Raw genomic sequence first — 19,447 nt, 5'->3', positions numbered from 1 at the left:
CAGTTCACGGAGGGGCATGCTGCTTACGCACAGTAGACCAGGAGCTCGGTGGTCACCTTTCGCTGACTCCCGCTGAGCGCGTTGGTGGCTGAGCACGTGTAGTTGCCTTGGAGGTTCTGTGACATCAGCAAGAGGGTGAAGCTGTTGGCCGTCAGGTTCTTTCCAAAGGACTCGGACAGGTTGTGGGCCCGGAACCACCACTCGACCTCGGGCGGAGGCTGGGCGGCGCTGTGGCAGCTGAAGTCCACCTGGGAGCCCCTGGCTGCATACAGGGTCCCGTTGGAGAGGGCCCCAGTGGTGGAGATGTTCACCGCGATCTGATCGGGGCCGTCTGGGAATGACAGGGTGGGTATGAATGACCACAGTGGGGTTTGAGCCCCTCGACAGCTCTAAAGGAACCGGACAGCAAGGACAGTCTCCCGACACTCACTGTGTGACAAGGTCCTGGGCTAAGGGTCCTCAGACCTCTGTTCATTTGATCTTGGACAGTTGTAGGGGAGAATTTCTTTAAACGACTTTCCATTTGTTTTTTGTTTGGTGTGTGTGTGTGTGTGTGTGTGTGTGTGAGAGAGAGAGAGAGAGAGAGAGAGAGAGAGAGAGAGAGAGAGAGAGAGAGAGAGAGGATGTCATGTAGCCCAGGCTGGCCTCAAATTATGTAGCTGGGGATGACCCGGAGCTTCTGACCCCCCGTCTTCAACCCCCCAGCGCTGCGGTCACAGGTGTATGATACTGTGCCTGGTGTATGTAGTGCTGGGCGTGAAACCCAGGGTTTCACAGTGCTAGTCAAACTCTCTACCCACTGAGCAACATCGCCAGCCCTGCCTCGAAGGACTTCCGATCCTCTGTTTCCACTTCCCAAGGGCTGGCCTTAAAATGTTGCAAGCAGCAGCCGGGGAACGTCTCAGAGGGTAAGTGATGGCCAATCTTTCAGAGGATCGGTAAGGTTCCTAGGACCCACGTCCAGTGGCTCACGGCTTCCCCCAACTTCAGCTCCAGAGGAGCCACAGTCCCCTCTGTGAACTCCCCCATACCCAACACACAAACACACACACACACACACACACACAAGTAAATCTTGCCAGACATAGCGGTGCACACCTTTAATCCTACCAATCAAGAGGCAGATACAACCTGTGAGTTCGAGGCCAGCCTAGTCTACACAGAGTTCCAAGGCAGCCAGTACTACATAATGAGACCCTGTTTTGGTGTCTTAAGAAAACCAAGAGAGAGAGAGAGAGAGAGAGAGAGAGAGACTAGAGACTAGAGACATAGCTCAGCTCAACAGCTAAGAGTACTGGTTTGTCTTCCAGAGGACCTGAGTTCGATTCCCAGCCACCTACATGGTGGCTGATTAACTGTTAACTCCAGTCCCAGGGGATCTGGCGCCCTCTTCTGACCACCACAGACAAAGCACCCATACACATGAAATAAATGAAAAATAAATTCATAACACTAAATTGAAAAAAACAAACAAAATTCCTGCCAAGGAGCTAGTGGTTATGAGCACTGGCTGTTCTTGCAGAGGACCCAGGTTCTATTCCCAGCACCCGCCTGGTGACTCCCAACGATCCTGAAGTCCAGTTTCAGGGGCTTTGACAGCCTTTTCTGGCCTCCACAGGCATCAGGAACACACCGAATGCACAGACATACACGAGGGCAAAACACCCTACACATAAAGTCCCTACCAAGGAGAAAGGAAAGAACGTGGGTACAGAGAAAAAAAAAAAAAAAAAAAGGAACACTTTGGGCCTTCAACTGCTCTCCTACTGAGGCCCTGGAAGGACCTAATCATAGACCTCAGGAGGGGCTCCACCATGCCCCAAACCTGTCCCCATGGCTTGCTGGGTCTCAGCCTAGCACAACCGAGGTGTTTCGGAAACACTGGCCTTCCTCAGAGAACCTGGAATTCTCACAGGTTTGGGCAGACCAGAGCCCATGGAAAACTCTGGGCCTTTCTTCTCAAGTGCACTGGCCCAGGAGCCCTTTTCCCCTCAGTGAGGTTGCCTTCTCTTTAACCACTGGACACACTGAGCTCCTGGGAGTTGTCCTAAAGTGTCCCTGAACCGGAGGGAGGTCTAGCCACCACCCACCCCAGCCTAATCCCACTCCCCACATTCACATCAAGGAAATGATCGCTCCAGGCCTGACTGAACTCCAGCTGTGAGGCTTCAGGCAGCTTACTCATCCTTGTTCAGCCTCAGTTTCCTCCTCTGTGAAATGGGGGTGATGACAGTAAGCTCCCACCCCTCCCCCACCCCACCCCACCCCCAGCCAGGGCTAGCGTTCATATAATGCGGCACTCAGAATGGCGCCTGGCATTCATTGCCAGAATCACTCTACAAACGCTGGACCGCATCTTAGTTCACCTTCATCTCTGCATTTCGTATGTATTGTTTTCAGTGCTCGGAAGGAAACATGCTGCCTAGGAACTACACCCCACCCAGACCTGAACTTTCTTGACCCCCAAAACGAACAGCGCTGTGGTACCCAGGGCATCCAAGATGCCAAGTTCCCTTTGGCAAAAAAGGTACCTCTCCCAGCTGGAGAAGCAGTTTCGGGGTACAGTGTGTGCTTAGTGTGTGCGCACAAGGTTCTGGGTTCAGGGGCAAGTGTGCCACAAATGTGAAGGGGTGGGAAGAAGGAGGGGAGGAGGAAGGGGGTGGGGGAGAAAAGCACAGGGGAGGGAGAGAGACCTTTCATTCCAGCCCTCAGGAGGCAGAGGCAGGTGGATCTCTGTGAATTCAATGTCAGCCTGGTGGTCTACATAAAGTTGTAGGCCATCCAGGGCTGCATAATGAGACCCTGCTCAAAAATAAACAAACAAATGATTTTAAAAGAAAGGGAAGGCCGGGCAGTGGTGGCGCACGCCTCTGATCCCAGCACTCCAGGCAGATCTCTGAGTTCAAAGCCAGCCTGGTCTACAGAGCGAGGACAGCCAGGGCTACACAGAGAAACCCTGTCTCGAGGGGGCACGCGGGGGGCGGGGGAGGGAAGAAAAGAAACTTATCTATACAATTATTTTGACAATTAAAAGACATGAATGGGCACACCCAACAGCTGCTCACGTTAGCGTGGTCCTGCCTGCTGCCCGCCTCTCCTCGGAAACTCTTTTAGAAAACAGACCAGGAAGGCTGAAGCTTCAGCAAAGGAATCCATCCATCGACGGCCCGCGAGGGGTGGGGGGGAATCATTTATAGGGCACAAAGATTTTCCTCTGCAGTCCTTCAGTGGAAGTACCTCCTTTCCCTAGGACCTCACTAAGTAGCCCAGGCTAGCCTTGAACGCGAGCTCCTCCTGCCTCAGCCTCCCGAGTGCTGGGATGACAAGCATGCTTTCTTCCACGCCTGGCCAGGACAATATCCTTGTCGGGTGAATCTTTGGGAACTATATTGCCAACCCCCCCCCCCAAAGGGTCTGGGGAGATGTAGGTGGTGGCCTGGGAGGTGCCTGGTGCCCCATTCACCATCGCTGGCTAGCTGGTCAGGTACGCAGCTCAACAGGTCCTAGGGAGTGTCTTCCGGGGGCTTCCCTCCAACTAAACAGGGTTCAGTTGAAGTACTGAGATATTAATGTCCGGGACTGGCAAAGGTAATGCGACTCAGATCACATCCCTGCTCTGGTCTCCCAGGTCCTGGTGGCCTGGCCTGGACAGTGTGAATCCCCAGAAGGCAGCTGGGAAGAGCTTTTGAGCAGAACAATCAACAAGAAGTAGAATTTGCGGGGTTGGGGATTTTAGCTCAGTGGTAGAGCACTTGCCTAACAAGCGCAAGGCCCTGGGTTCGGTCCTCAGCTCTGGTTAAAAAAAAAAAAAAATTAAAAAAAAAAAGAAGTAGAATTTGTTACTGAGAATCATTAGACAGGCAAGAGGTTTATGATTCCCAGAGTCCATATAAAAGCCAGATGTGGTGGAGTGAGTCTCCCAGCATCCCTGTGGTGAGATGGGAGGCAGAGACCAGAGAACCCCTGGGAAGCAAAAGGGGTAGCTAGCCTGTGGTACACAGTGCAGCTGGACAAATGAGAGACCCTGACCAACAAGGAGAAGTCAAGAACGGAGTCCCGAGAGCTGTCTTCTGGCCCCTGACAGGCATGTACTGTGGGAGCCCGTTTTCAGGTTCCTCGTGGCTTTACCCAGCAGGTCCGAATAGAGGATGATCAGGACCACGGGCCTGAGTGCAGGTGTCTGAGATGGCCTGCACTTGGCTGTGCTGGGGGTGGTGGGGAGTCTTTTGCTCCACCCCTTGGCGTCTCTATAAATACCCTGGGGCAGAGACAGTTGGGGCCCGTTGGAAAAGGTTCCAGGCCCTCTCGAGGCTATCCTTTATTTTCTATCTGTTTATCTCTGCAATATAAATCCTTCTAGCTAATATTTCTTGCTGCTCGCACTCAAGGAAACTCTGGGGAGCTGTGGGGTTGGTGGGTAAATGCCCCACAATGTACCCACTCCTGATGCACAAATAAATAGACTTTCAAAAGAGGGCAAACAAGCAGGTAAAGGTGCTTGCCACCCAGCCTGGCAACTTGAGTTTGATATCCACACCCACATTGTGGGAAGGAGGGAACCGGCCCCCCCCAAATTGTCCTGTGACCTCCACATGAGCACCATGGCACATGTGAGCTCACACACACATTAAATTAAAAAATGCTAATATATATATAAACACTTTTTTTCTCCCCCCGAGACAGGGTTTCTCTGTTGTTTTGGTGCCTATCCTGGATCTCGCTCTGTAGAGCAGGCTGGCCTCAAATTCAGAGATCCGCCTGGCTCTGCCTCCCAAGGGCTGGGATTAAATGCCACCACCACCCGGCTATAAAACATCTTTTAAAGAAAACGCCAGAGCTGAAAATGCAGCTCAGTGGTTAAAGACACAGGCTGCTCTTGCAGAGGACCTGAGTTCTGTTCTCAGGACCCACGCCAGAAGGCTCACAACTGCCTGGAAGTCCAGCTCCATGGATCTGAAGACTTCTGGTCTCCAAAGACATCCATGTATTTATGGCATACACATAATCTTTAGTTTTTTGACACAGAGTCTCACCTGGTGAGGCAAGCTGTCCACCACTAAGCCATTGGAACCCTTGTGTAGCTTTGGCTGTCCCAGAACTCACTACATAGATCAGGCTGGTCTCAAACTCAGTGATCCTCCTGCTTCTGTCTCCCAAGTGCTGTGATTAAAGGTGTATACCACAAACTAGGCTAATATATTATTTAAAGTTAAAAAAAGAGAGAGAGAGACCCTAATGAGCCTCCAGAGTGGTTCGGTGTTCCAAGACCATGGCTCATCCTAAACCCTGGGCTGAGTCTAAATTATTTAAACCCTTTCTTCTTGATCCCCTGGGGTTCTAACTGCACCCAGGAGGTACCACAGACAAAGTACCTCCCACCCGAAAGGCTCAGGTCCATGTTATTTCAGGTTTTAGAATGTGCCCATCTATTTCACCAGCTGAGACACTTGGCTGAAGCCTCCAAGTCTTCTGCTCCGCTTTGAGGTTTTTGGGTGGAACCAGGGCCCGGAGGGGCTAGGCAAGCAGTAGTCCACCACTGAGCCATACTCTACCCTTATACCATGATTTGGTTGTAGCTTCTGTTGGTTTTCTCATGTAGCCCAGGCTGGCCTCAAACTAGCCTGTCCTAGCTAAGAATTACCAGCCCAGGCGCTGGGATTATGGACTTGTGACACCACACTCAAGCTCCTTAAATACCACTTACACCGATGTGTCAACCAGCTTTCATCCCAGGCTCCACGGTATGAGTCCTAAGTCCAAAGCCCAATCTCTCCCTTCAGCTCCTTCTAAGCACCCATATGTGCTGCAAATCCAAGTGTGGTGTTCTGAATGTAATTGGCCCCCATAAGCTCATGGAGTGGCACTATTAGGAGGTACAGCTTTTTTGGAGTAGGTTTGGCCTTGCTGGGGGAAGTATGTCACAGTGGGAGCCGGCTTTGAGGTTTCCTATGCTCAAGATACACCCAGTGTCTCAGTTCACTTCCTGTTGCCTGTGGATTCAGACATAGACTCTCAACTCCTCCAGGACCATGTCTGCCTGCATGCTGCCATGTCCCAACATGATGATAATGGACTAAACTTCTGAATTGTAAGCCACACAATTACATGCTTTCTTTTCTTTTTCTTTTTTTTTCTTTTTTCTTTTTTTTGATTTTTGAGACAGGGTTTCTCTGTGTAGCTGTGCGCCTTTCCTGGAACTCACTCTGTAGCCCAGGCTGTCCTCGAACTCAAGGAGATCCGCCTGGCTCTGCCTCCTGAGTCCTGGGATTAAAGGCGTGCGCCACCATTGCCCAGCCACACTTTCTTTGCTAAGAGTTGTCGTGGTCATGGTATCTCTTCACAGCAGCAGAAACCCTAAGAAACCAAGTTAATCAAACCTTGAGCAAGAAGCACCCTGACTTCTGACGGGGCCAATGATTTCCCCTCTGTGTGCCCACTACTTCCTCTCTCTCTAGGACTCTGCCCTGGGAAGCTATGTTGACACCAACGAGCAGGGCTCTATTCACAGAGGCTCAGTTCCCTGGATCGTCCTTGAGACACCCTTTGCTGGAAGTTCACTGAGAGTGCAAGGCAGATCCACAGGAAGCTAGGAGCATGCTCTAGCCCCCAGCCCCAGCCAATTGCCAAGGGGGTTGGCAATTGATACAAGCCTGTTTCCTCATTGTCCTCCTGCCCATCGGTTCCAATGACCCCAGAAAAACTGCTTGGCTTGAGAAAACTAGACCCAGGGTGAGCCTTGCCCAGTGTGCCCTGAAATCTGAACTGGGGTTTTTCAGGGGCTGGTCTTCAGCTTCCTCACTTGGCTCCGGGACTCAGTTCCCCAAATGCCTAAGAGAGGATGCTGTGCAAGAAACACCAAGGCTGCAGGACTAGTTAACACCTGAGCCACCTGAGCCATCCCGCTAACCTTACAGAGGGCAAGCACCCAGCTGGCCCTCCCCATCCCCACTCCCACGTGGATCCAGAAGGGGATGGGGACATTGATTAATTAAGTCAACAGCGTCAGCAGCCCTGGAGGATGGGCCAGAGGACCTCTGGAGCCTTAGGAGCAGAGGAACAGGGTCCTAAGATGACTGTGGCCTTGGTCTTGATCTTGCCTTTATTTGCTTTATATTTTTTGCTTTTACTTTATGTGCCTGGTGGTTTTTCTGCTTGTATGTATGTATGGGCACCTGATGCATGCCTAAAGAGTTATCAGATCACCTGGAACTGGAGTCTCAAACAGTTGCGAGCCACCATAGAGGTGCTAGGAACCAAACCTGAGTCCCCTCCAAGTGCTCTTAACGGCCGATTCATCTCTTCAGCCCCATTATTTTTTACTTTGAAAGACAGGGTGTCTTCATGTAGCCCAGGCTGTCTATGAACTTCCTAGACAAGGAAACCCTAATCCGACCTTCTACTTCCTAAGTGCAGGAATGCACCTCCACACCTAGCTTTCCCATGGTTCTGGGGATGAACCCAGGACTTCATGCATGTGATATAAGCACTCCACACACCAAGCCACATCCCCAGCCTTCACCTCACCCTTGGCAGGACACAGTACTACATTCTCTTTGGGTGGGGGTGATGGATGACATCCCACTGTGGTTCCCACACCAGGTGGGCTAAATCCCTCCCACTCTGGCCTACAGAAAACTGACTCCCACTGGGGTGCAGGTGACATTGGTAACAGAAGCCGCCCAACCTAGACACTGCTGGACACATGCCTCTGTGGCACGTGTCTTCGATAACCAAGGTCACCCACAGATAAGAGCCTGTATAGCCTGGAACAGCTTGGGATTTTTCCTCCCTGGTCTCCAAGGCCATGTTAGAACATTTGCAAACAATTCTCCTTAAAAACACCACACACACACACACACACACACACACACACACACACACACACACACGGCAAAGTTATTTGAGTGAAAAGATAAAGAAAAGCCAGGACCTGACTCTCACAGAGTTCCATTCAAACACCCAGATGGAAACTGTGACCCAAGCACTTGGGAAAGCAGAGGCAGGAGGATTTCTGTGAGGGATTTTGTTGTTGTTGTGCTTTGGTTTTCTGAGACAGAGGTCTCAAGTAGCCCAGGCTGGCCTCAATTTTGCTATGTAGCCAAGGATAATTTTGAGTTCATAAGCACATTAGTGGCCCACACCTTTGATCCCGGCACTCAGGAGGCAGAGCCAGGCAGATCTCTGTGAGTTCGAGGCCAGCCTGGTCTACAGAGCGAGATCCAGAACAGGCTCCAAAACTACACAGAGAAACCCTGTCTTGGGAAAAAAATAAAAACTGAATTCATGATTGTCCCACCTCTCCCTCCAGAGTGCTAGGATATCACCAAAAACTAAGTTCATTTCTCTTTTCTTTCCCTTCCTCCCTTCCCCCCTTTTTTGGATAAAGGATCAAAACCCAGGTTCTTACTCTTGCTAGGTAAGCATTCTACTCCCAAACTACAACCAGCTGGGGCTTCACAGCAAGATTTTGTCTCATGAAAGAAAGAGCTGGCTGGATGGGTAGCCCACGCCTTTAATCCCAGCAGCCACCCAGGAAAGACGCAGGCAGATCTCTGTGAATTCAAGGCCAGCCTGATCGACATAGTGAAAGCCCATCTATCTCCACCACAACCCTCCACCCCCAAAAAGAAAAAAAGAGGGGGGAGGGGGATGAGAGAACAGAGGGAGGCAGGAGGAACAGGCCCGGATGTACTGATTGCTGGGGACCCTGGGATGCATTTTTCTCATGGGATACCCATCACCTTCATAAGCGCAGCAGACCCCCAGGTACATGGCCAAGGTCTTGTCCACTGTGCCAGTTTTACCTTATCAGTGTGTCTGGTGCAGCAAAACTCCACCATGACCCTGAACTTCACAGATGATAAAACTGACAGCTGAGAATACAGCAGCCAGCAGGGCCTAGATCTGAGCCCAGATGTGTGGCCCTCAGAGGACTCACTGTTGACGACAGGCAGCACTGGACTCTCCCTGGAAAGCCAGCAACACTCAACACTCTTCAAACGCCCTGGACAAAATGAAGCCAAGTCCCCTTCAGAGCCCTGGCCTTCCTCAGTGGCCACTGAGGAGGGAGGAGCAAGCAGGGTCTGGAGGGGTCTGTGGCTCAGGACCCTCTGGAGAGAACAAGAGGTAAGACCCCAGGAGGCTCGGCTGGAGGTGAGCCTCAGGGACCCTGCCCCCGGTTTGCGTGGAGAAACTGCGCCGGCCGACCACAAGTCCTCATTTTCCAGGGAAGGACTTCCCACAGTTCTGATTGCATGAGATGTATTTAGGGAGGACAAGGTCTCATTTGATTTCAGGGATATTTGTGCATTTGTTTGCAGGTGTTTACGCATGTGTGTAGACAGGACAACTTGGCCGCAGTTCCTTGGACACCAGCCATTTTTTTTTTTTTTATCAGGGTTTCATGTGATGAACTGAATGTTAAATTAAATAATAAATGAGCTACACAGGGCAGAGGTGGTGCACACTGTTGCAACATTTGTTTAACTATGTAAAGATGTGCTGCAGTGCTGTGGGATGGTCTGTATGTCAAATGCTCTGATTGGTCAATAAATAAAACACTGATTGGCCAGTGGCTAGGCAGGAAGTATAGGCAGGACTAACAGAGAGGAGAAAGGAGGGAACAGGAAGACAGAGAGAGTCACTGCCAGCTGCCGCCATGACAAGCAGTATATGAGGATGCCGGTAAACCACGAGCCACATGGCAAGGTATAGATTTATGGAAATGGATTAATTTAAGATATAAGAACAGTTAGCAAGAAGCCTGCCACGGCCATACAATTTGTAAGCAATATAAGTCTCTATGTTTACTTGGTTGGGTCTGAGCAGCTGTGGGACTGGTGGGTGACAGATTTGTCCTGACTATGGGCCAGGCAGGAAAACTCTAGCTACATTGCAGTTGTTCAATTATGGAAAGATGTTTTGCTGTTTAGCTTGCCTGCCTAAGGCACCTGATTGGTCTAATAAAAATCTGAATGCCCAACAGTGAGGGAGGAGGTACAGGCAGGACACTTGGTCAGGGAGAGTAAGTAGGAGGAGGAATTTAGGCTCTGGAAGAGAGAAAAAGAGACGCCAGGGGCCAGACAGACAGGAAGCAGGAAGTAGGACATACAGAATGAAAGGTAAAAAGCCGTGAGGCAAAACGTAGATGAATAGAAACAGGTTAAATTAAGTTAAAAGAGCTAGTAGGATGAGCCTAAATTAAGGCCGAGCATTCACAATGAATAAAAAATTAAATAAAACAGGGTTTCTCTTTGTAACCCAGGCTGGCCTCCATCTGTCCCTCAAGCCCACATTCCCGACAGTGACCTCGTACCCAGGCTCTCACTGCCTCCCCAAGCCCATCCCCTACCAGTCCCACTTACTGGCCACCCGCAGCCACACAGGGAACCAGTGGGTCTTATTCAGAACCTCCTGGCACGTGTAGTTGCCTTCATCCTCCAGCCTCAGTGCTTCCACGTGCAGGGCACCTGCATCCTCGAGGGAGAAGCGAGACGAAGCCGGAGGGAGGCTGGAGTTGGAGGAGAGCAGGAAGATGGGCTCTGAGTCATTCCGGTACCAGGTCACCAGGCCCCTGGATCCTGACACGTTGCCACAGGGAAGAGTAACATTCTCATGGACTTCGCCGATGGCCACAGCACCCAGGTCTGTAAAGGGAAGGGCAGGCTGTTAACATCTTGTCTGGTTGATGAGCAACAACCCTTTGGGAACAGTAAGATTTTCTTTTTTAATCGCATGTGGCGTGTGTGCATGCGTGCGTGTTCACATACAAGAGAGGGAGAGAAAGAGAGAGAGAGACAGACAGAGACAGTGACGGAAAGAGACAGAGAGAGAGCATTTGAGGCAGGGGCTCATGCAGCCCAAACCAGCCTTGAACTCACTTCCTTAACACTACTCAAGCACAGAACTTGAACTTCTGTCCCTAACTTCCAAATGCTGGGATTCCTCGCTGTGCCACTGTTTATACAGTGCTGGCGATTGAGCCCAGAGCCGAGTGGATTACAAGTGCTCCAACACTGAGCTAAATCCCAAGCTACTTGACCAAATGTACTCAACAGAGGTGCTGTGATTTGAATGCAAGATGTCCCCCATAGGCTCACATCCCCAGCTGGTCGCACTGTTTGGGAAGGTTACAGAACCTTTAGGGGGCGGGGCTCTGCTGGAGGAAGTGAGTCACTGGAGGTGTGCTGAGGTTTACCTAGCTGGCCACACTTCCTGTTCTCTCTCTGCTTCTGGACGGACGGATGCCCTGAGAGGGATGGCCTGAAGCTCTTGCTGCCAGGCCTTCTCGGTCATGATGGACCGCACCCCTCGGAAACTGTGAGCCAAAATAAACCCTTCCCATCCTTTAACTTGATTTGGTCGGGTACTTTATCACAGCAACAGAAATGAACCATACAACCGCGTCCTCAACACGGCCCCTTTTCAGCCACTGCTGTCCATCAGGACAGGCCCAGCTCCAACTGCAAGAACCCTACATGGGGCAGAGCCAAGGTTCTCTGAGGTTCCAGCTGCAAATGCTCTAGATCATGACATGTGACATGTGAGGGCCCAGGCAAGATCAGCAGAGCTGCCTATCCAATCACACCACAGGGATTGAGCAATAAGCATCCATGTGGCCATTCGTTAGTCCATAATCACACGGCCTTGGGCAGCCATCTTGTTGCCTAGGCATCCAGATGGGGTGGGGGTGGGGGATCAGATGGCCAGTCTTCCTCCCCGTGGAGTTAATCACTTTGGGCTGCTCCATGCAGGAATGGGCTGACAACAGATCCTGTGTACACGCTGGGAGGCAAGTCGGGCTCTGTGGATCTGCTAGTGGCAAATGAGAACCATCCAGTTCACAGGCTGATGGGAAAAGTCACAAAACTAGCAAGGAGGATAGAGGTGAGGGTCAGGGGGCCAGGAAGGGCTCCCAAGGCAGCTGGGGATGTGCCAGGTAAGACTTCCTTCAGGAAGGAGAGCGGGACTCGGCGGACAAGTAGGCATGGGATGGGTTCAGAAGGAGCCAGAGTCCCAGGCAGAGGGAACAGCAAACTCATTGCCCAGACCAAAGCCAGCGGTGATGACACCCATGTGGAATCCCGACACTCAGAGGCAGAGGCGGGAAGGCCTAGAGCTGGACCCCAGCGTGGGCTACACAGTGAGATCCTGACTGGGGGAGTGGGGGGTGGGCAGAGGATGAAGAAGTGAGAAGGAACAGATTTGTCGGTAGGTAACAAGAAACAAATGCAGTCCATTTTCACTGAGAAGTAATATTCCAGCCCTTTCCACAATCAACACCCAATTCTAGAGAGGCCACGGGGACAGGAATTTGGGCAGAACCTGCTGGGCTGATAAAAATGTCCCGGAGGTAATTAACAGCTGGAGGTCGTTGCTATGCACCCTATCACAGCTCACAAGTGGAGGTCAGAGGACAACTTTCAGGAGTTGGGGCTCTCCTTCCACCACGAGGAGGGGGGGACAAGGGGGGGTGCCCAAAGATGGAACTCATGTCACCCAGCTCTATGGCAAGCCCCTCTGCCCACCGAACCGTGTCGCTGGCCCAACAGAGTGGTTTTTACTTTGTTTTGTCTCATACCTGACTACGACAGGGTCTCAAGCAGCCCAAGCTGGCCTTGAACTCACTGCACAGGATAACCATCCAATTCAGGTCCTCTTGCATCCATCTCCCCAGGGATGAGAGTGCGGGAATGTGCCACACCACCACACTTGGTTTTATGGGGAGCTGGGACCCAGGGTTTCATTCACACTGGACAAGCACTCTGACAACAGAGCTAGATCCCCAGGTTTTATATTTTATGAGATATATATATGTGTATATATGTGTGTGTGTGTGTGTGTGTGTGTGTGTGTGTGTGTGTATATATATATATATATATATATATATACACATTATATCTCAGTGAAACTATTATTTAAAAAAAGGAAGAAATAGAAACTGCCACCTGCCTCTTGGTGACCTTGCCATTGAGTGTCCAAGCTGGGTCCCTCCTGTGATTAAGAAAAAGATCCTTTCAACAGACTGAAGTTGGACCGGGCCACCAGAAGTCCCGAGTCCGTACTGGTTACGTTACTCCCCAAAGGCTTTTAAGAAAAAAAAAAAAAAAAAAAAAAAAGACTAGCAGGGTTGTGGGCAGGCCAGTGTCAACAAGATAGAGAATTAGCTAATGCTAGCCACTCTCAAACAGCAAGAAACACTTGAGTGTGATCATTTACAAGTCTGCCCCAAGAGGCAGGTGGATCTCTGTGAGTTCCAGGCCAGCCTGGGCTACAGAATGAGTTCCAGGAAAAAAGGCACAAAGCTACACAGAGAAACCCTGTCTCGAAAAACAAAAACCAAAAACCAAAAAAATATAAGTCTGCTCCAGCTGAGCCTAGTGTCACAATGCCTGCAACCCTGCTGAGGCAGGAGGATCAAGTTCAAAACCAGCCTGAGCTATGAAAAGACCCTGGCTCAAAAGGGAGAAGTGTGTGTGTGTGTGTAAGTAGAAGGATCATTTTCAAATTATTAGACTACCAATCCAGGTTCTCACATGGCGACTTCCACCATGGAAAAGATGCACTGTAGAGTTACATACAGAGGCATGGAGTGTCCCTCAGACCAACCACAAAGGAATAATGCCCTGGAACAGCCTTCATGCAATTTTAACCTGGAAACCCGAGCTCATGTCTTCTCCAAGGAATACAATGACCTGGCTGATCTCCCACTGGCTCTGCCCACTCCACTGCTTGTAACTACTGAAGCTGACTATACGGCCTTAGAGATCTTCCAATCAGTGATGTGGCTGAAGCTGTTCAGCCTCAGAGAAGGGCCATCGATTGGTGATGTCTGTCATGGACACGGAAAGGCGGCTCCTGAAGATACATTGATATTCCCACACACATACTGGTCCCACACATCCTAGTCACACTGTTGACACTTCTGGCTCCACGTGGGTTCCCTAGAGCTGTGGGATAGTCAGTCTTGAGTGCTCTGGATCAGAAGGATTTACAGGGTCCCACACCCCGGACAGAGGAAGACAAAGCCAGGGCTGGTGAGATGACTCGGTGGGTAAAGGTGTCCGCCATCAAACCCATCCCTGGGAGCCCACATGGTGGAAGGAGAGAACCGCCCCCCAGAGTTGTCCTCTGACCTCCCCCTACACACATGTCATGGTACATACATATCCCGCACACAGAGAAATAAAATGTAATTTAAAAAAAAAAAGATGGGCTGGAGATATGGCTCAGTGGTTAAGAGCAATGACTGCTCTTCCAGAGGTCCCGAGTTCAATTCCCAGCACTCACATGGCAGCTCAAAACTGTCTAACGCCAGTTCCAGGGGACGCAAAACATTAATGCACATAAAACAAGATTTTTTTTTTTTTTTTTTTTTTTTTTTGGTTTTTCGAGACAGGGTTTCTCTGTGTTGCTTTGCACCTTTCCTGGAACTCGCTTTGGAGACCAGGCTGGCCTCGAACTCACAGAGATCCGCCCGCCTCTGCCTCCCGAGTGCTGGGATTAAAGGCGTGCGCCACCACCGCCCGGCAAGAATTTTTTTAAAAAGTTCAAAAAAAAAAAATCAAAGACAACAAGGTAATGTTTGTGCTGTTCAACATCATTCACTGTCCAGGGGTCACTTTGTTGTGGCCCCCCCAACCTTAAATTCACATTATGCAACCAAGAGGGGAGAGAGAGAACTCTTTGACCAGTGAATGTTAACAATTCGGGACTCTGGGGGTTGGGGATTTAGCTCAGTGGTAGAGCGCTTGCCTAGCAAGTGCAAGGCCCTGAGTCTGGTCCTCAGCTCTGGGGGTGGGGTGGGGAGTGGGGGGGGGGACAATTCGGGACTCATGGTAAGCAAGCAATTCCACTACCAGGCTATATTATACACCCAGCCCCCTCCTGGTCTTGATGCTATCCTTGTTTACACAGCCGGGGGTGGGGAGGGGGGGGTGTGCAAACCCAAACACTCATCTAATCCCAGGAACCCTCCCCAAGCGTGGCCTGGAGTACACCCCCCAGGTGACAAGCTGAAGCATCAATGGCATGTGTAGGTGAGAGTCAGAAGAAAGACACCCACTTCTCAACTGGAAAAAAGAAAGGACTAATAATGTATGCATAACCAACATGCCCCTGGGTGCCCCAGGCACACAGGTAAAGCAGGCCTGAGGGGCTGGGCAAAAAAAAATCACCGAGCAGCAGCAGGATAAGGAACTTGCTGCCAAGCCTGAGGGCCTGAACTTGTTCCCAAGGCCTTACATGGTCGAAGGAGAGACGTGACTTCTGAAAGTTAGTTCTCTGACCCCCACGCTTTCAGGCTCCGTGCATGCCCGCCCCCACGCCCACAGATAAATGAATACGTGAATAATTTAAAAATTAAAAAAAAAAAAGTACCGAGCAGAAGGTCACGGTGGGTGGCTCATGCCTAGAATCCCCGCACTAGGGAAACCGGTGTGAGAGGATGACAAATGTGAGACCAACCAGAACTACACAGCGAGACCATGACTCAAGCAAGTTAACGGGGCATACAGAGCTGCGATGGGGAGATCTTCAACTAGGAAAGAAAGCAAGCTCATCCCAGCATGAATGTTCAGGCCGCTCCCAGCTCCAGGACACTGGGAACACCTCCAAAGAAGATTGACAGTGACCCCCCCCCCAATGCCCAGAAAGGCCAGAAAGGTCCGTCCAGGCTGAGTGCTGCGGAATACCTAAGAACAAATGCACCCCGCCCCCATCCAAAATTTTTTTTAAAATCCATGACCAAAAAGGACTGGGAATAACACTGCAAGAAAAAGTGGAACCAATTTGGGGTCACGTGTCCTAAGTAAAACAGATGACCACTGCCCAGTCCCAGGTGGGAGAGCCAACCCTGTGTGGTCAAACCTTCAGATTTTTCCATATAAACCGGAAGCATAGGTTACGGGAAATTTACTGATTTTTAAAAACAAATGTAAGTAAGTAAATTGTAAAAGCATAATAAATAGGAAATTTTGCCGCTTGCTGCTAGGGAGCTCAGGTATAATTAAGTAGCTTATCTCCTACTTACAGGATAGCAGGCGAGTGGGGTGGACCCGAGGACTGACACAGACACACACACACACACACACACACACACACACACACACACACGAAAATAACATTTCCCCTGCATCTTGGGAAATTACCCACTTCTTGGCGTCGTTATCCCCGCCCCCAACCCCGAAACATTCCTGCACACAGTAGACACAAATTCGCTCAACCATCCTTTTCCAATCTTTTTACAGTCTACATAGTTTGCTAAGCAACCCTTCCAGCTTCTCTCTCTCTCTCTCTCTCTCTCTCTCTCTCTCTCTCTCTCTCTCTCTCTCTCTCTCTCTCTCTCAACAGCGCGGTGTAGATGAGGTATATAAGCCCATTCACCAGCCACGTCTCGTGGGAGAGGAAGTTTTGGTCAAATCTGAAATGATTTCCAAAGAAAAAGGCAAAAAGAAAACAGGAAAAGAACAAGGAAGGAGGCGCGGCTTCGCATGCACGGGTCCCGCACAGGTAGATTCACTCAGGAAGGAGGGCGTGGGGAAACAAGTCCACAAGTTACAGGTGTAAGCCCAGGTCAACCTGGGGGAGGCGGGGAGCCGAACACAAATGGAAGCGTACGGTGGGGTGCGCCGGCGCCACGGGCAAAACCAGAACGCAGAGTTAGGAACGAAAAGGAAAGGAAAAAAAATAATAGATAAAACCACTTTCCCCTCCACGTGCCCCTCGGTGGGCCCTGCCGCACACGATCGCGGAGCTTTCGGGTTCCCAGGCTGGGGGGTGGCGAGTCCCTTACCTGCCGAGCCCTGGCGGGCCAGAAGCGCCCCGAGGCACAGCAGGACGCGTAGCCGGGCCATCGCGCCCCAGATCTACGGCCGAGGGAAGCGCAAGGCTCTGGGTGTGCAGGGTTCCTGGGGTTCCCGGGCCCGCGGCGAGGGGCTCCCCGACTAGGATGCTGCGGCCGAGCCCGGGCGATCGCCTCTGGGGCGCGCGCCCCGCCCCTGCGCCCAGCCCGCCCGGCGGAAAACAACAGGCGCGGGCCCCCTCCCGCCTCTCCGGCAACTTCCTCCACCTTGGCCAGGAGGAGGGCCTTGTGCGATGATCCCAGTCCCTCGGGGCTGGGAGGAGGCGGCCCTGAGCTCTGGCCCGCCGGTGCGGGACGCGCTCCCGGCCTGTGCCCTGCGCGCGGGCTGCGGGGCACCGGGCGCCGTCCCAGCCCTGCGGCTCTATTGCTCTTGTCATCTGGGTTCTCGGGTGCAGGGGCGGGCCACAGCGCCGCCATCGCGCAGAGCCCAAGGAAAGACGATCCCTCGGCCGTCCGGCCAAAAGCAACCACGAGACTCGGGTGCTCGAATGAACTTGGGTCGAGACCACACGGGAAGAGCGAGTTTTGTTTTCAGGTGCTTCCACGCCTGTCCCGTTGGCGATCCCCACCCTCCCGTCCTGGCAGATCCCCGGAGCGGAGCGCCACATTTCCGGGATCAGCTTTCTGGCATCCCATCTCTGCGTCCTGGTGGACACCGCCACTGCTGGGCCCTCGGGAGGATATCTGCCCTTGAAACAGCTCTGAGAGAAGAAAGAAACTTCGTGTTCAAAAACAAGGATGTAGTCAGCCCCGTGGAATCTTTATTGTGGGCTCCGGGAGGTGGGCGTCCCTCGGCTCCCGCTCTTCCAGATTTTCTGTGTGTTTATAAAATATTGGGAGGACTGAGGATGGCGCTCAGCGCTATAGCTCCTGCACCAAACCCTGGGTTCCATCCCCAGCACCTCGAAACCAAAGTAAAATATGGGGAAAAGCTACACTTGGAATAAAAATCGCTGGTTCTGTTTTGAAAAGCGCCTCCCCCCCCCCCCCGCCCCGTGGGGCTTCCTTGCCTTGGAATAGGTAAACAGAAGGTGTTTATCCTGATGGCCCCCACTTCCTGTTGGTGTCCCCAGGGCCACACACCTAGCTGCCACCCAATATGTATTAAATGAATGTGTATTGTTGTTTGACACAATCATGTCTGTCGGTCACTCAGTCTTTTACCTTGAGGCAATCCTCCTGCCTCAGCTTTCCACGTGCTGGGATCACAAAGGGTACGCCATGCCTGGCTAAGTTAACTGGTTTTGATGTTTCTTCCGCTCTCCAGGCAAACATTCTGGCCTGGAGTCAAAAAGCTTTCGGTAGAAGCATTGCCCAGCCATGTTTTGGCTAAGAGTCTGGAATGTTCTGGAACCTTGATGGTGCCCAGGGAGGGGAGCTTCAAAGAGTAGGCTTGGGGAACTTGCTGATTCAACCACAAAGTTCCTGCTGTCCTTGGACCTGAGATACCATTCAGCCCCTTTTTAATGGGTACAGCCTATTACTCCCGAAGTTGCTCTCCAAGACACGTTGGTTGTTGGTAAAACCAGGACTGGATTTCACTTATCGCACCCCAGATCCTGCTCGACCAGGTTCCAACGCTGTGGCTTCTTCCAGAACCACCAAGGCCAAGGGGACTTAGGTCTGGATACTTGGGCATCACGGAGAGGAAATAGCCACCCGTTGGTTTAGGGCCAGGGGTGGTGTTGGGAAACACCTTGGCCGGACATCCACTCCTGAGAGTCAAAGATGCCCTGCCAAGAAGACTCACAGGACAGCTGGGGCTCCCCATGGGGACTTGAGCAAGACAGACACATCACTAAGAGACCCTCATGGGGCTGTATAAGGATAAAGTGCCTTGACTTACCCCAAAGTCATCAACCACCATTTTGATAGACAAAACTGAGCGTTGTCAGAGGAATCTCATTTGAGCCGGGACCCTAAATCCCACAATCAAATCTGGATTGTGGGGGCCTGGAAAGAGGACCCAGCAGCCAAGAGTGCTCACTGCTCTTGAAGAGAACCTGAGTTTGGTCCCAGCACCCACATTAGGCTGTTCACCACTGCCAGTAGCTCCAGGGGATTGGCCCCCTCTTCTGGTCTCCCAGCACACCTTCATGTGTATCGTAACTCATATACACAAGTGAAAAATAGGTAGAGATAAAAAAATAGAAACTGTGGAGCAGATAAGCCTCCGTCTAGGTTGCTACCCGTGGCTGGTCTTGTCTGGTTTGGATTCTCCCCCCCCCCCAATCAATGAATTAAAAGACAGGGAAAATCTCACAGAAAGAAGGGGGGGGGAGCGAAGAAGCACAGCAAGGCACAGAAAGTGTCCCCAACAGAGCAAAGAGAGGCTCAGGGATGCTGAAGTCCAACCCCCTGGGCAGTCTGGGCAGCGGGATCCAGGTACCCAGCTTTGTGAGCTGTCACACAAGCTGGGGTGGGCTTTGGTGATGCAGCTGACTTTGAGTCATTTCCATTCTTGTAAGTGACCCCAATAAAACTCATTGGCTCACCAAATTGGACTTCGGTGGTGTGCTGTGGGGTGGTCCTTCTGTACGCTGTGAATGTGTGTTGCTCTCATTGGTTGATAATAAAGCTGTTTTG

At 51.5% G+C, this 19,447-nt stretch overlaps 1 protein-coding gene and 1 long non-coding RNA gene across 2 annotated transcripts in view; one reads left to right on the top strand and one right to left on the bottom strand.

Annotated features, from left to right (window-relative positions):
- Nucleotides 1–17,054, bottom strand: part of Vsig10 (V-set and immunoglobulin domain containing 10) — a 36,230-nt gene extending 19,176 nt beyond the window's left edge. The window contains exons 1-3 of the mRNA XM_076560228.1: nucleotides 16,793–17,054; nucleotides 10,365–10,646; nucleotides 32–331 (exon numbers count right to left, since the gene is read on the bottom strand). Coding sequence (XP_076416343.1) covers nucleotides 32–331; nucleotides 10,365–10,646; nucleotides 16,793–16,853 — 643 coding nt within the window. The 5' untranslated portion in view covers nucleotides 16,854–17,054. The remainder of the gene's footprint in view (nucleotides 1–31; nucleotides 332–10,364; nucleotides 10,647–16,792) is intronic.
- Nucleotides 16,262–19,365, top strand: LOC143270384 (uncharacterized). The gene is made up of 2 exons (XR_013047556.1): nucleotides 16,262–16,509; nucleotides 17,397–19,365. It is a non-coding gene; the product is annotated as an uncharacterized LOC143270384 (long non-coding RNA).
- The last annotated feature ends 82 nt before the right edge of the window (nucleotides 19,366–19,447 follow it).

The sequence above is a fragment of the Peromyscus maniculatus genome, chromosome 23 (genome assembly GCF_049852395.1).
Source record: "Peromyscus maniculatus bairdii isolate BWxNUB_F1_BW_parent chromosome 23, HU_Pman_BW_mat_3.1, whole genome shotgun sequence".
In the NCBI taxonomy this organism is placed as follows: domain Eukaryota; kingdom Metazoa; phylum Chordata; class Mammalia; order Rodentia; family Cricetidae; genus Peromyscus; species Peromyscus maniculatus.
Note: the sequence above shows the minus strand (reverse complement) of the source record. Positions and strands in the feature narration are given on the sequence as shown.